The 16,689-nt window shown below is 42.3% G+C and overlaps 1 protein-coding gene across 2 annotated transcripts in view; it reads right to left on the reverse strand.

The window, feature by feature from the left end:
- RPS6KA5 (ribosomal protein S6 kinase A5) overlaps positions 1-14,940 on the reverse strand; it is a 148,748-nt gene extending 133,808 nt beyond the window's left edge. Inside the window, exon 1 of one of the 2 annotated variants that reach the window (XM_081048776.1) lies at positions 14,547-14,940. In XM_081048776.1, the coding sequence (XP_080904902.1) occupies positions 14,547-14,646 (100 nt within the window). In that variant the 5' untranslated portion in view covers positions 14,647-14,940. The remainder of the gene's footprint in view (positions 1-14,546) is intronic. The other variant, XM_081048777.1, reaches the window with a different exon arrangement.
- Positions 14,941-16,689: the final 1,749 nt, after the last annotated feature.

Consider the following 16,689-nt stretch of genomic DNA (forward strand, 5'->3'; position numbering starts at 1 on the left):
ACAAGGGGGATATTTCCGAGTTATAATTGACACAACTGAGAGAGCACATTGGTGGGCAGCGAGAATGTAGCAAGGGAGAGGAAGAAGCCCAGCCTGCTTCTAGCTAGGGTCCTGGCAGGATGGAGAATGGCAATGACACTAAATGAAATACAGACAGCGAGGGAGAAGCGTTATTCAACTTCAGAGCATAAGGTACCTGTGGGCTGTGCAAATGTTTTATGTGCAGTAGGCAGCTGGAAGTAACAGACAAGAAACTATTTTCTAAGGTGAAAATAAGAGACTCGGATGGTACTTCAAGCCATGATGATATCTTGATTTTCCAGGAAGAGTGTGTACAGTGACAGGAAAAGAAGGCAGACAATGGATTATCGGCATTTAAGAGACAAGCAGAGGGACAGAGGCGGGTGAAAGAGACGGGGCAGTTAGTGATGGAGAGCCAGGAGGCAGAGCATAGTGTCACTGGGTGAAGGGAGGACAGTACTGATGACCCAGCAGCCACTGCTCTAAGATTAACTGGAGACATTCCACCTGATTAGGAAAGCAGGGAGCTGGGAGTAGTAACTTTAGGGAGAACAGTTTCCATGGAGTGATTGAGATGGAAGCCTGATGGTACAGCACATCAGAGTGAATGGGAGATAAAGGTATAAACTGGTTTGTCAAAAGCTAGTGGAAAATGGAGTAAGAGCAAAAAACTAGATAGAGGGGCTTTTTTTTTATATATATAATATTCAACTGTGTTTGTGGGACAAAGAATTTGAGGATCAGGGAAAAGAGAGAAAAAAAAATAAAGTTCTCCAAGATCTAAAATAGAAGATTTCAAGATGTAAGAGCACAATCTGACTCAATTATCTTTATTTAACACATTTGGCCTTGTTTTTAATAGACCACCTAAGAAATATGTATTTAGCATCTAATTTACTGAGACCAACCTAATAAAGCTGTGAAGTAACTTTCCGTATAAAACCTTGTCTTTTCTTTTCTCTTTTTTTTTTTTTTTTTAAGATTTTATTGGGGAAGGGGAACAAGACTTTGTTGGGGAACAGTGTGTACTTCCAGGACTTTTTTCCAAGTCATGTTGTCCTTTCAGTCTTAGTTGTGGAGGGCGCAGCTCAGTTCCAGGTCCAGTTGCCATTGCTAGTTGCAGGGGGTGCAGCCCACCATCCCTTCCCGGAGTCGAACCCGCAACCTTAAGGTTGAGAGGATGCGCTCCAACCAACTGAGCCATCCGGGAGCTCAGCTCAAGGTGCTGTGTTCAATATTAGTTGCAGGGGGCGGAGCTCACCATCCCTTGCGGGACTCGAGGAATCGAACTGGCAACCTTGTGGTTGAGAGCCCACTGGCCCATGTGGGAATCAAACTGGCAGCCTTCAGAATTAGGAGCATGGAGCTCTAACTGCCTGAGCCACCGGGCCAGCCCCAACCTTGTCTTTTCTTACTCAACATTACAAAAACACAAGCTTCTTCGACTAATTGCATTTCAGTCAAAAGGTGACAATTGTATGCAGTGAGAAAGAACCCTTTCTCTGCTATTTTAGTTTTTTTATTTTTCTTTTTGCCAGGGGAAAGTACGTTATTTATAAAACAATTTACCAGATAAGCTCTAATGTAGGAGGTACCCAGCATAGTATGGACAGCACGTACATAAATGAAATCTAAAATCTTTGATCCCTGTCTGCAGGGTCCAATTAGCTCAGTTCTACAAAATAAGCTTGAAAATAAGCTAAATCGCTAGCACATTAAGTTCCTTTTAACTGCCAGGTGGTAAGCTATTCTGAAGCTGTTTAGATTTGTGGTTGGGCCTGAAACCTCATCTCTGGACAGCATTCTGTTGGAGACAGAACAAAGTTAAATTTAATATCTGTGTACTTTAAAACAATGCCGCCCACTTTTCTTTTACTGCCGGGGTCACCTACCTTCAAGACTCACTGTACTTTTGGTGCATAAAACAGCAGTGTTTACTTATCCAACTGATTTTGGGATTACATTGAGCCAATATGGAAACTGAGTCAATAACAAATGCTTATAAAGTAGGAACAAGCAGACTTTTTTCCCCAATACTTGTACCAAATAATTTTAACTTAGAAGAACTGAACTAAATATAAAACATTTCGGAAAGAAGAAAAAGAACATAATGCTTACTGAGAATTTTGGCACAATCCAGACATATTTAGGGAACTGACCTCTAGAAAACACAGAAGCATTCTAATGGCTTTGCCTGAAAACATCTTCCTGTAAGTCATTATATAATATTCTAAAAAGTTTTATCTTGTAGCATGTAAATTTTGTGTCAACTTCTTGTGTTTTTCTACAGTTAAAAATTTTTTAAAGACCGGAATAACAATATTTTAAACCAATGTGGCTAGTTTTCCTTCTTTAATAAAGAATCGCTTTTTCTTCACAATTCGTGAAGGAAAAAACACTCCAGGAGCTCAAAACTTCCTTATCTTCCTGCCACCAAATCTACAAATGCACCTGTATTTTTTCCCTCTTCTCTCCTATTATAACAGAAGCAGTGGGCCTTCTCTTATGAGAGGCCAATCTTGCCCCCCGCCACCACCACTATCCCATGTCCCTCTTCTCAGGGACCTTGATGCCATCAGCTGTCCCCTCGTCTGTATACTTTTAATCACTTTCTCTGGCACGGATCCAGACTAGTGGTATTGAAGCATGTTCTAGCATCACCCATCTTGAAACAACAAATAACACCTCCACCTCCAAACCCCACATTCCTCTCTAGCTAAGCTTCTCTCTTGAATCCCCTCCAGAAACAAGTCTCTCAAAAAGTTATATTCACTTGCATACACTCCTCAATCCATTCCAATCTGTCTTCTTCCAGTCAAATCTCCACCCAAACTGCTGTTGACAATGATATTAGCTGGTTAGTCAGGTCTGACAAACTCCCCTTGAGGCACCTTCTCTCCTTGGCTTCCGTAACACAAGTTCCTAGGTTTTCTCCAGGGTTTTCTGGCTGTTCCTTCTCTGTATCCTTTCTTAGCAATTCCTTTTCTATTCATCCTCCAAGTTTTGGAGTCTTTATCAGGGCTCAGTTCTGAGTCCTCTTCCTTTCTCTCCATTCTACAATGTCTCCTAAGGTGATCTCTTCTACACATGGGCTTTAAATATCACCTAAGTGCCAATATGCTAGGATTTTTATCTGCAGCCTGGATATCTTTTCCAAGCTCCAGACACATATTCCACTGATGACACAAAACACAGTAGTTTAGACGAGCCTTGAGGCCAGACTGCACAGGTGTCAAAACTAGTTCTCCTACTTACTTCCTGGGTAACCCTGCGCAAGTCGGTGACCAGTTATAAAATTTGAATAAAAATAATAGTACTCACTTCCTAAGTTTATTGTGTGGATTAAATGAATTGATGAAAGCACCTGCTATGTAGCATATAGTAAACTTTCATTGTCCATATAGTAAACTTTCATGTGTCCATTAGAATATGTGAAAGGCATCACAAACTTACTTCGTATAAAACTGGATCCTTCCTTTTCCACCTGTCCTACATGCATCACTCCTGGTTCACCATCTGTGAATTCTAGGCAGAATTCTAAAATGACCCCAATGACCCTTTGCATGACCTCCTGCCCTTCAGTGAGTGAATATGAGAAGATACCACTCTTGTGATAAAGAGATTTTGCAGACGTAATTAAGGTCCCAAATCAGTTGACCTTCTGATAGGAAGATTATCTAGGTTGACCTGACCTAATCACGAGACCTAGAGGTCAGAGAAGATCTAGAAGTCAGAGTCAAAGTATGGGAAGGATTTGACCCATCAAGGAAACTGGGACCTCAGGCTGATGACTACAGGAACTGAAATGTGCCAACTACAAGAATGAGCTTGGAAGTGGATTTTTACCCAGTCTCTAGGTGTGAACTCAGTCTGGCTGCCACCTTCATTTTGGCCATGCTATGAGAACTTTTAACCTACTGAACTGTGGCTACTAAATGGGTGCTATTAGGAGCCACTAAGTTTGTGGTAATTTGTTATGCAGCAATAGAAAATTAATGCACCATCTGAACACATAGCACCTTCAAACACACTTGTCCCAGCCAGAAAATCCCATTAACAATATAATACCAAGTTCTGTTGATTCTATCTCCTAAATACATCTCAAATATATTCACAATTCTTAGTCTCTAATTGTTACCTAATCCAAACCTGAATATTCCACCTGAACTTCTGCAATAGCCTCCTACCTGGTCTCCCTTAATACAATCTTTCCTCTCATTCTCCTCCCAGCAGTGGGACTTAGTTTTCACAATGCAAAATGAATCTCTGAAAAATTCTTCAATGGCTTGATATTGCACTCAAGATAATGCCTGAAACACCTTATCGTAACCTACAAAACCATGCACAAAATAGCCCCGGCTACCTTTCCAGTCTCATTTCCTCATGCTTGGATAGGATACTCAAGCCACAGAGGCCTTTCTTCCCTGGTGTGCCAAGCCATTTTCCCGTTGGGGTCATCTGTATTGCTTCCCTTGGCAGAAATGATCTATGCCCCCATAGTAACAAGGACATTCCCTGAACATTACTGCCTCACAGAAGCCTTCCCTCACCCCTCATCCAACGCCAGGTCACCCTGTTAGACACTCTCACATCACTCACTACTTCTTCACAGAATTTATAACAATTGCAATCGTATATTAACAGTTAGTTGTATGATTATGTATTGAAGGTCTTTCTCTTAGGGACAGTTCAATGAGGACAGAAGCCATGTCTAATTTGTTCCCTACTAAAACCCAGCATCTGGTACAGTCCCTGAACTCAACAAATCTAATGGATGAATAAAACTGTGGTGATTTTGCCCAACTTAGACATGGCAGAATTGGGTCAAAGTTATGAGTTTTGATATGTGTGTGGCTCCATTATTTTCATCCTAATCTAGCCCTAATTATGGTGTTTCCTTACGAACAAATGACGTTTATACCTAAAGAAAAAGCAGGGGCAAGTTCACAGGAAAGGATTCTTGCAAATCTACCTCCAAGTCTCAGTGTTCATGCCCTCTTAGTGCAGCACCCTGTTTAGATATGAAGTGACACATTATCCTTGTTGCATATTTTAAATAGCTTTTCCTCTAAGAAAAACATATAGAACTCTACTCCAGACTATTGATGTGGTTAGAGGACAGAGTGCTCCAGTTGACGAAATTTTCCAGGTAACGATGGGATATTCCACTAATGCAGAAGACTGCCTGGTACAAGGACAGCCCTGTGTACTCTCTCCACCTTTCGGCTACTAGAATTCTTCTTTAAAAGTATGCTTCTATTTTACTGATTTCTCATTATGCTTTCTAAAAAAAAAAAGTGCTATTAATTAATTAGAGACCTTACTTTTTTTTCTTTTTAGGAGAAATATAAAAATAACATAAACACCATACAACAGAGATTTTATTTAAGAAGCAAAACACTGGATAGAAAGTCAAATTTCTTCCCATATTTTCCATATTATTTATGATATATATATATATATATATATATATATATATATATATATATATCTGTTTACAAAAATGTATTTATTTACTTATGTACTTACCTAACCCCTACCTTGGTCCAGAAAAGATTTAAGGTAAATTACTTGGCTTAACTAAAGCACAACAAAGCAAGAAAGAAGGAAAAATAGAAAGAAAGTCTAGGGACATAGAATGGTACCTGGAAGAGGTTTGAGATGCATGCCAGACCACAACTTTACGTGGTGTAGGCCTGAGATTTGAAGCTTTCTGGCACCAGCTTGATAAAAGAGTTCTACTCCGGGACCCACTTCAGAGCATGCCTATGAAAACCAGAGCAGCTGGTCAAAAGCAGTTCATCTAGGCTTGGGACTAAGATCAGAAAGGAATGTCTTCTTGGATTCCTTAGAGAGGACACCATTCTACTTCGACTAAGCACGACACTTGTTAACCATTTTCTACTAAAACAACGGTTTCAATGACTGCTTCACATTGTTATCATACTTAGCTACCCAGGCCTGAGGTAAAATTATCTCTTGGCTTACCCAATCTTAAGCAAGATGTATTAGTTTCCTATTGATGCTGCAAAAAACTTAACACAAACTTCATATTTTATTAACAACTCACATTTGTTTTCTTATGGTTCTGGAGACGAGAAGTCTGATACCAGGTCTTACAGAAATAAACTCAAGGTGACAGCAGAGCTCTGTTCCTTTTGGACACTCCAGGTAATATCTGTTTCTCAGCTTCTAGAAGCTGCCCGTATTCCTGGGCTCATGGCCCCTCCAACACTGGCAACAATCCCTGTTTTTTCCATCTCATCTCCTTTTCTCCCTCTGCTTCCATGCTCCCTTCACTTTCTGTGACTCTGACCCTCCTGCCTCTCTCGTATGAGCGGCCCGGGTTTGCACTGGGCCCACCTGGATAATCCAGGATCATCTTCCATCTTGAAGCCCTTAAATACATCTGCAAGGTTTCTCTGCCATGGAAGGAAACACATTCACAGATTTCAGGGTTAGGTCACGGACACTGGTTGCGGGGAAGGGGTCTTTATTCAGCCTACCACACAAGACTTCATCATTTACCTGTTTGCAGCTGTCTAAATTGTAAGGATGGTGTCACAAAACAGCAATGTGAGGCCAAATCTACACAATGAGAGTAAAGCCACAAATGGAGAACCTAATCAAAAGAATTTTTAATTCAAGAGTTAATCACAGAATTATTGTATCTTCTATATTTCAAATAATTTGATATACTACAAAAATACTATTTACACAACTTTTTGTCAGGAACACACTGATTATATAAAAAGAAGCACACCTACACAAAAACTTGAGTGTGAAATACAGTAACTGCAATAACAAGTACTATACTAAAAATTGAGAACTTTGACTGCTTATCCTCCCTGCAGGGACAGAGGAAGATGCCTACGGAATATTTAAAAAAAAAAAAATGTGAGAGCGCCAACTCAGTGGCAACTTTAGAAATATGTATATATACACACAAAGTGCAGAGAATTTACATGATTTTCAGAGGAATAGATATACCTGAACCCAGAAGGGTATCGCCAGAGACAAAAATAAGGGCAAGATTCTATTTTAGACCCTAGTCATCTTCCCTGGCAAACAAGAGGTATGTAGGAGTGCTCAGAACTTTGAGGTGCAGAGATCCGTAAATCATTATGGGAGCTCAAAGGAGGTAACTGTGACAACCCCTCCCTCCCACTGCATTTTGGGATTGACATCTCTCAACAGTGCATTTAACTGTGAAGCTTCCGTCAACACATGGTATTATTATGTTAGATTTTCCCCAGCGGCGTTTTCACCAAGCATCAGCTTTTTTTCCATGGGAAGAAGTCAATGCTGCCCAGCCAACCACTTGTGTCTCCAGGAAGCTGAGGTCTCGCGGTTCTTCCTCGCTTTGGAACCCCGGTGAACACTGAGTCTTGATACAACAGTAGACTTGCCACCTAAGAAGGTTTTTCCCCTTCGGGACTACAAATACAAAATATACCTGAAATCCTCCCTGACTTAAGGGATGAGAGGCCACCTTCTTGGCCCAAGTAGATCATTTTCTTAATCTCTAAAACTTGTGGTAGAAAGTTAAGAAGGGATTTTCCTTCAAGGTCTAGGCTCTAGGGAATTAAACGAGGGTACTATCAATAACCTATTTATAATTTTAACCTTCCTGATGTACCCTATAAAACTAAAGATAGAGCACAAGTTCTGCCTACTCTTCTCAAGGCAAGGAAAGTGTGAATAAATGGAAAAGTACTATAAAAGATATACACACAGAGACAGAAATATATATCGATGCACGTATAACGTGAAAAGGAGAGCTGCGCTGTTCTCACAAATAACTAAGATTTCCACTGAAATCTTTCAAAATCTCTTAGCGTAGGTAATCATTATGTTCCTAAAGAGCTAATTATAAATTAAATCAATATAAATGGAATCACATTCAAAGAGCATCAGGGAACTCTTGTTTTCAGTGAGATTCAATCACTAATCCTTTGGTAAAACAGAATTATCTTTTAAAGTCAATCACCATTCCTGACTTTTGTCTATACCAAGACTTCCACAGACATTCCATAGAACACCAGCTTAATGCTGGTAAGTACTCTGGATATAACTCAATCCAACACCTGTACTTTACGGATGAGAAAACTTGTGCTCAGAAAGGTAAAATGACTTGCCCCAGGTCACACAGCAAATTGGGAGCAGAGCTAGAAATACAGTTAGCCAGAAATCTGTTAGCCTTTACCTACAAGACCCTAAGTAGAGATGCCAACAGCCAAACAGATAAGATCTTTCATTGATGGCAAAAATCAATCCAGCATATTTTGGGGAAACCAGACAGAGGCATCACAAAAAAAAAAACTATAAACAAATATCTCTTACGCATATAGAAACAAAACAAATCCTCAACAAAATACTAGCAAACTGAATCCAGCATGGCATTTAAAAAGAAATATATACTATGGCCAAGTGGGATTCAACCCAGGAATGCAAGGTTACCTTAACACTCAAAAATCAATTAATGTAATACTCCATATCAATAAAAAAAAACACGTCACAATCATCACAGATGCAGAAAAAGCACCTGTCAAAATCCAAAACCTTTTCATGATAAAAAAAAAACGCCTCAACCTGATAAAGGACATCTACAAAAAAACTCACAGCTAACTTCTTGCTTAATAGTGAAAGATGAAAGCTTTCCCCCTAAGATCAGGAACAAGACAATGTCGCTCTCACCATTCTATTGATCCCTGTACTGAAGGTCCTAGCCAGGGCAGTTAAGCAAGAGTTTTAAGTAAAAGGCACATAGATTGACAAGGAAGAAGTAAAACTGTCTCTATCTGCAGATGACATAATCTTGTAAACAGAAAAGCCTAAGATATCCACACAAAAAAACTAATAGAATTAATAAAGTAGTTCGGCAACACTGCAGGATACAAAAACAAATTGTGTCACTATACATTTGCAATGAATATTCCAAAAACTAGATTTAAAAAATAATTCCTTTTACAATAACATCAAAATGAATAAAATATTTAGGAATAAATTTAAGAAAATGAATGCAAACTTATAAGCTGAAAACTACAAATGTTGAAAGGAAAGAAAATCTAAATAAATGGAAAAACACTGCACATTCATGGATCAGAAGACTTAATATGCTAAGTTGGCGACACTCCCAAAATTGCTCTACAGAGTCAATGCAATCCCGACCAGAATCCTAGCTAGCTTTGCAGAAATTCATGTGGAAATTCAAGGGACCAGGAACAGCCAAAACAATCTTGAAAAAGAAGAACAAACATGGAGGACTCACACTTCTCAATTTCAAAACTTACTAAAAAGGTATAATAGTCAATATAGTGTGACACTAGCATAAGGACAGACATAAAGATCACTGGATTCGAATTGAGGATCCAGAAATAAACCCATACCTCTCTGATCAATTGATTTTGACAAGGGTGCCAAGGCAATAAAATAAGGAAAGAATTAGTCTTTCAATAAATGGATCAAAACTTAAATGTAATAGCTAAAACCATAAAACTCTTAATAGAAAACAGAGACGTAAATTTTCATGACCTTGGATTAATGAATAATTTCTTAGATACAACACCAAAAGCACAAGAAACAAAATAAAAAGTAGACAAACTGGACTTTGTCAAAATTAAAGTACTTTGTGCTTCTAAGGATACCATCCAAAAAAACAAAAAGACAACTCACTTCATAAAAGAATATTTACAAACATATATCTGATATGGAACTTTAATCTAGAATAAAGAACTCTCAGATCACAATAAAAAGACAAATTAACCAATTAAAAAATGGGCAAAGGATCTTAGTTGACATTTCTCCAAAGATATACAAATGCCCAAAAGCACATGAAAAGATGCTCCACATTGTTAGTCATTAGAGAAACACAAATCAAAACCGTAATGAGATACCACTTTGTACTCACTAGGATGGCTATAAGCAAAAAGACAGATAATAACAAGTGTTGACAGGAGGTTGAGAAATTGGAGCCCTTGTACATTGCTCGTGGGACTGTAAAGTGGTGCAGCTACTTTGGAAAACTTACAAAGTTAATCACAGACTTACCATGTGATCCAGTAATTAACTCTTAGTACACACCCAAAAGAAATGAAAGCGTAAGTCCACTCAAAAAACTTGTACACAAATGTACATAGCAGCATTAATCACAATAGCCAAAAGTGTAAACAACACAAATGTCAATCAACTGATGAATGGATAAACAAAATATGTATATCTGTCAACGGAATACCATTAATTTAAAAACATGTGTTGTGATACACTGCACAACATGGATGAATCTTAAAAACACTATGTTCAGTGAAAAAAGCCAGTCATAAAAGACCATATATTGTAAAACTCTATTATATGATAGTGTTCCTAGGCAAATACATAGAAACAGAAAGTAGAATTAGCAGTTGCCTAGGGCTGGGGATGGGTGGTGGAAATGTGGAGTGACTGATATAAAATGGGTAAGACATTTCTTTTTAAAGTGATGGAAATGTTCTAAAATTAGATTGTGGTGATGGTTGTATAACTCTATAAATACATAAAATTCCCTGAATTGTACACTTTAAAGAAGTGGATTTTATGGTATGTAAATTATATCTCCGAAAAAGCTGTTTAACAAAAAAGGTATGATGGCTTCCACCTTGCTCTCTCCTCAGTCACTTGCTCTGGGGCAGCCAACTGTCATGAGGACATTCAGCCATCCTTATGGAGCATCCTGCCAACAACATGAGTGAGCCGTCTTAGAAGGGGAACCTCCAGTCCCTAAACAAGTCTTCAGGAGACTGCAGCCCCGGGCCAACATCTCGACTACAACCTCATGAGACACTCCGAGTCAGAACCATCGAGCTAAGCACCGCCGAAAGTCCTGACCCGCAGAAATCACGTTGCTTTATACACCACTCAGTTTGGGGGTAATTTGTTACACAGCAGTAGATAACTAATACCCCTTCCTTAACCCTCTCCTCAGCGTTAGGGTCTCTCTCCTAATGATGGACACCTAAGGAAATGTCTTCCCAGCAACCCTCCCTCTTCTAAGAGTTCCTTTTCACCCCCATCCATATGTTTACTGTAACAGCTGTCATGTTAGACATAGTCCCATTCCCCCGCCTTAGCTGAATGATTCAAAAGAGGGCACCTGACCAGTCGGGCCAATAATGTCCTTTCCTAATTTGTATACGTACCTTAAGCTAAGTAAAAGGCAGTGTCTCTCCAGTACCTGAAGCTGTAAGATGTAAAACTTGAGGCCTGTCAGCAAGCATGTTCTTTCCCATGTGGGAAAAGTTGGACAGCAGTGGAGAAGAATAAAGTCATTACACACAGACAAGCAAAGACGGAGAGAGTACAGACAACATAAGCCTCTGGTTCCAGCGATTCCTGATGCAACTCTATCCTTCCAGTGGGAAGACCATACGCAACCCCAGTATCTAAAACAGCTCTCAATACATAAGAGGTAATGAAATATTTATTGAATAAGTGAATGGGTAAGATAACCCAGTATCCGTCCAATAATACCTCCACCATTTTTTGTTGCTGTTGTTCAACAGAATTGGAGTCAATTATTTGAAACCTAAAAGTCCTAACTTTTTCTTTGCTCCCTTTATACTCTGTACATCCCTCTACTATTATACTTATGACAATGTATTCTAATGACTGGTTTGCATGGCCTCCGCCCCTACTATCAGAGGGCAAGACATTTTCTTAGTCATTCTGGTATCATCAGGACCATCTAGTCTAGAAAACATAAAGTGCTCAAGAAATAGATGTTGAACCAGTCTAATCAATTCTTTACTCTTCATTCCTTCAGCTTTTATAGCCACTGTCATCAATTTATCAACCAGCTAATATGGCCAACGTACTGAGAATACAATAAATGGCGAGACTTGGTCCTAGATTTTCAGCCATTCAGTGAATTCATTCAATAATTACGTGAGTGCCCACCATATACCAGGGGCTGAAAATAGACAAGGAACATGGATAAAGAATAAAGAACAAGGTCTCAAGGACCTTACATTCTAGCACAAATAGACGGATTATACAGAATTTGTGTTACATGTTATTAAAGAGATATGCACAGGCTGCTAAGCAGCAGCAGGGACAGTGGGGAGTTAACACTCTACTTCAGAAGACATGTTCCGAAAAAGATGATAGCCAGGCAATGTGGCATAGCTCGAGCACAAACGAGTGATTCGTTTTCCAAGTTACATTAGATTAATTCACACACTTGAAGAAAAGACACTGTGATGGATTGATTTTCAGGTTGACATTCAGCCAACATCTCCTGAGTGCCTAATGCGTGCCAAGCAACCTGAGCAGCACTTTTCCAACGGGGTCTCATTCAATTCTCACACTCTATAGATGAGAGAAGTGAGTCTGAAAGAGTCAAGTGACCCGTCTAAGTCTGCACAGCTATAAAATGGCAGAGCTGGGATTTAGAATGAAGTCTTCCAGGTGCAGGTATGCCGTGATGCTCAGCCTACACAACTGCAACAACTTCCCTGCCCTCACATGCGACTTTTATTGCCTTTTCATCCATCCTACCGCATACCATACAGTGTTGGCCCCAGACGGGCAATCACCAACTGCTGGCTTGATATGACTATAGACTTGTCCACATTTTGAGAAGCAAGGGACCATATCAGATCAAATTACCTTGGCGCCTATTATAGCATCATGTGCTAACAGGAGCACAGCTGGCTGAAGATGAGTGAATTTTTTCAAGCTACATTTTAACAGTGTTTTTGACCACTATATCCGGTCAGCAATAAATCAAAATGACTATTCATTTCCTTTGACAGTTAACAGTACTAATGAATTCAGTGTAATCTCACCATCCATCAGAAAAATTTCTGAAATGCAAACTTGAAGCTGATGATTCACACAGTAGAGAAGGGGAAATAAAGCAGTACTCATTGTTTTCTACAAAACTAGCATTGTTTGCAAAACCCAGAAACTGAGCAGTTGGTTGACTATTAAAAACAAATAAGTTGCTCTTTGGTCATTTAGCAAAAAGCTGCTTGTTCTACTATGGTCAATGACCGAGGAGCATATGATTCAAGTAGCTTTGGCAGTACAGCATGATTCTACATATATAAATCAGTGACTCGTTATGTAAGCTAAGAAAAAGAAATTAAAAATCTCCACACAAGGAAGCACCTAACACTGGGCCAGGCACAAATCACATATTAATATTGAATAAATGTTTTAATAGGCCTTTGAAAACATCAGTTATCTATTAAATTGAGAGAGAAAAATCAAACCAACCAAACCTACACAGGTTATATTAGGAACTTAAAAAGATTATGGAGTAACTGGCTCAAGATACATAAATTCACAACGCCCAAAAAAACAATGTTTAAAAATGTTGAAATTAGAAACCATGCATTTGACATCCTCTTAAACCAACTCACCACTTGGCACTCGGTGGAATAACTGACAATCAAATTAGAAATAACAAAAACAAAGAATAGTGACAGATCTAACTTTACAATCTGTTCAAAACAGTAACAAGATGTCCTAAGCATGCACCTGAAACCTGCTGTATAAGCTTTGTGTCTGCATAATCAAAGAATATCCAATATTCCAAAGTAGCTCCATCAAAAACCTTTATAAACGTCCACAATATTTAATAGTAATAATGAACAGCTCATTAATGTAGTATCTGTTCAGAAATAAAAAAGAATCTCTTATACGAAACTGTGCTCCACAGATATAAATCCAATCTTACTCATTAGTCCAAATAAGCATTTTCTAATAGGAAGCCGGACCCACACAACGAATAAAGCAACAAGTAAAAAGCTGAAACAGCTCTAGTGATCTCAAACATCAGAACGTAAGCGCTTGAGCCGGCTAGCTAGTCGCTTTTACCTAGGGCTTTAAATTTATAGAGTCTTCATCTCAAGAGACCTTTGAAAGAAATGTAAGGCCAGGTATAGTATTTCATGACAATTGCAAATAAAAGCACTCAGTCCCCGGGGCCCGCGATCCCTCTTTATCTCACTGGGGAATGCGATCTCACGCCTGAAAAGCGCTGGGACAGCCTCCCTGTCACCTAGCACAGGACCCCAGCACCTTGGGGGACGGTTCCACTCAGCCCCATCAGGACCGCCGCAGGGGAAGCGGAGGGGTGGAGAAGTGAGTCACGCTCCAACACAAAGTGTCGCTCTCCCACACTGAGGAAGGCGCACCTTTCACCCCAAACAGGATGCAGTGACAGATGTGTCACCTGTGCGGGAAGGGGGCCCGAAGACATCCTCGGAGACGAGTGCCAACGGGCAGCTGTCGGCTGCCCCGCGGGCTCCAACGCCCAGCGCCCGCCGCTCATTCCCCGGCTCCCGAAAACTTTCCGACCGCTCCCCTCGGACGCGCCCCCACGTCCCGGGACCCCCTGCCTCCCGCTCCGCCCGCCAGGCCCCGCCCCGGGCCCGCCCCCCGCGGCGACCGCCCAGCCCCGCGCCCCCGGCCCGCGCGGGCCCCCGCGTGCCCTCGGGGCGCGCCCCCGCGCCGGCCCGGCCGCAGAAGGCGGGGTCGCTCACCCGTCCGCAGCTCGTGCTTGACAGTGAGGAGCTGCTCTCCCCCGGTGCCTCCGTCCCCGTCCCCGCTGGTCCCCGCGGCGCCGCTGCCGCCCTCCTCCATCTTCCCCGTTTTCCGATCCCGCGGGGTTCTCCAAGGGGACCCGAGAGACGGAGGACGCCCGGCCCCTCACAGCTCCCGCTGCAGCCCAGGAGCCGCGGCGCGGCGGCTCCAGAACTCGGACGCGGAGACGAGTCTCTTTCCCGCTCTGGCCGCACGGCTCGCTCCTCCGCCTCCTCCCCCTACGGCGGGCACCGCTAGTACCGCGCAACCAAACCGCCCCCTGGTCCGCCGCCTCCTCCTTCAAGCCGCTCCGCCCACAGCCAGCAAGGTACGGGAGCCATTCGAGCCGCCATCGCTTATTGGGCACAGGGCGCGCGCATCTGTCACCGCCGGCTTCCATTGGGCAATCCGCTCTGATGCTTCTCGAGCTACCCCGCCCCGCTCCTCGAATTGTTGTTGCTTGGCGGGGAGGCAGGAGAGGGAGGAGCGCGACCACTCCGATTGGTGAAATCGAGATTGTGCCCCGCCCACTTCCACTGGTGCGCACGCGCAGTCGGGACCTTCCCTTCCCTGACCTCCCCAGAATGGTCACACCCCTATTCCCCAGCGTCGATCTGTTAGTAAATAGTGTCTAGTAGTCAGGAGGATCTCGGGGTCTCTGATTGGCTAATGCTGAAAGGGCGGAGAGGGCTGATTTTAATGTTTGGTCTGCCAATCACCGCGGACAGAGGCGTGGTCTGGGGAGGGGAAGTGCTTCTCACACACGTGTTTGCAGACGTACCTGAGGGTCCCAGATAGCGATACACAGATGTGTGACAGCTGGAAGACAACGTGTCTTTAAAAAGGTGTTATTCGCTCTAGTGAGCCCTAAAAGAAGTTAAATGGATTTGTACTTAAATACAGGTAGTTCTTGGCAAAATTCACAAACCCAGCTCTCCAGAACTTTTGCAAAAGATAGACATTTCCATTTTGTGCAAGACACATCCTAGGCACCAAAAAGATACAGAGATTAATACAATAAAATATGATCCCAGCTCCTGAGAGACTTTCAATAGGACATGAGAAACAGACAATCTGTATGTATACACAGGAAACCATAAAAGTTGGATTTGAAATAAAACAGTCATTCAAACTGTTAGCGAATCACACAGATGGAATAATTATTCTCAGTAGAGGAGCTGGGGAAGGCTTTTAGGGCAAGGGGGCATTTGAAATAACCAACTGTCGTGCAGGGCGGCCTGCGGGGCCTCTGGTCCCGGTTCCCACACAAGAACACAGGACATGGTGAGGCCAAACAGGAACACCCATGGAGCTATAGATACAGGAGTCATACCACTATATTTTCGCTGGCGGCTGAGTTGGAGACACAGGAAGCAGGAGCCACACTGTCCCCAACCCACCATCCTAACTGCAATCTGCACTTGCCAGCCACCATCTTGTTGCTAGCCCCCATTTTCCTGCTAGCGTAGCCACAGCAGTTACATTAGTGGCCGATGGCTCACTGGTTATAGCTGACAGCCAACTAGCCACAGCTGATGGCCATCCAATCACAGTTGATGGCCACTTACTACCTGAGCCAGCAACTTTCTTTGTGAGGCGAGAGCCTGGAAACTGCTTTCTGAAGCTTTGTCCCCACACTCCACCCCTAAAGGGTCTCACCTCACAATCTACGCGACAAGCGTCTTCCGCGAGGGGCCCTGTGCGAGGAGCCTGGAGGTGAATGCAATATCCTGGACACAGCCAGGCTCTCTGAGCACAGCCAGGGTTTCTCAGGGCACCACCAGTCCTTCTGGGCACAGCCAGACTTACTGGGCTTCTTCGGGTACCACAGTTCTTCTGGGCACAGCCAGACTTCCTGGACTCAGCCAGGGCTCTCAGGGCACCGCCACTCTCTCTGGCACAGCCAGACTTACTGGACTCAGCTAGGGCTCTCAGGGCACCGCCACTCTCTCTGGGCACAGCCAGACTTCCTGGGCTCAGCCAGGGCTCTCAGGGCATTGCCACTCTCTCTTGGGGCCTCTCAGGGTATCGTGCTGGAACAACAGCAGCTCACAGTCAAGGTGCTTACATATTCTCGATGGCGGCCAGTCAAGACACAAAAGC

Source organism: Rhinolophus hipposideros (genome assembly GCF_964194185.1).
Source record: "Rhinolophus hipposideros genome assembly, chromosome: 5".
Lineage (NCBI taxonomy): Eukaryota > Metazoa > Chordata > Mammalia > Chiroptera > Rhinolophidae > Rhinolophus > Rhinolophus hipposideros.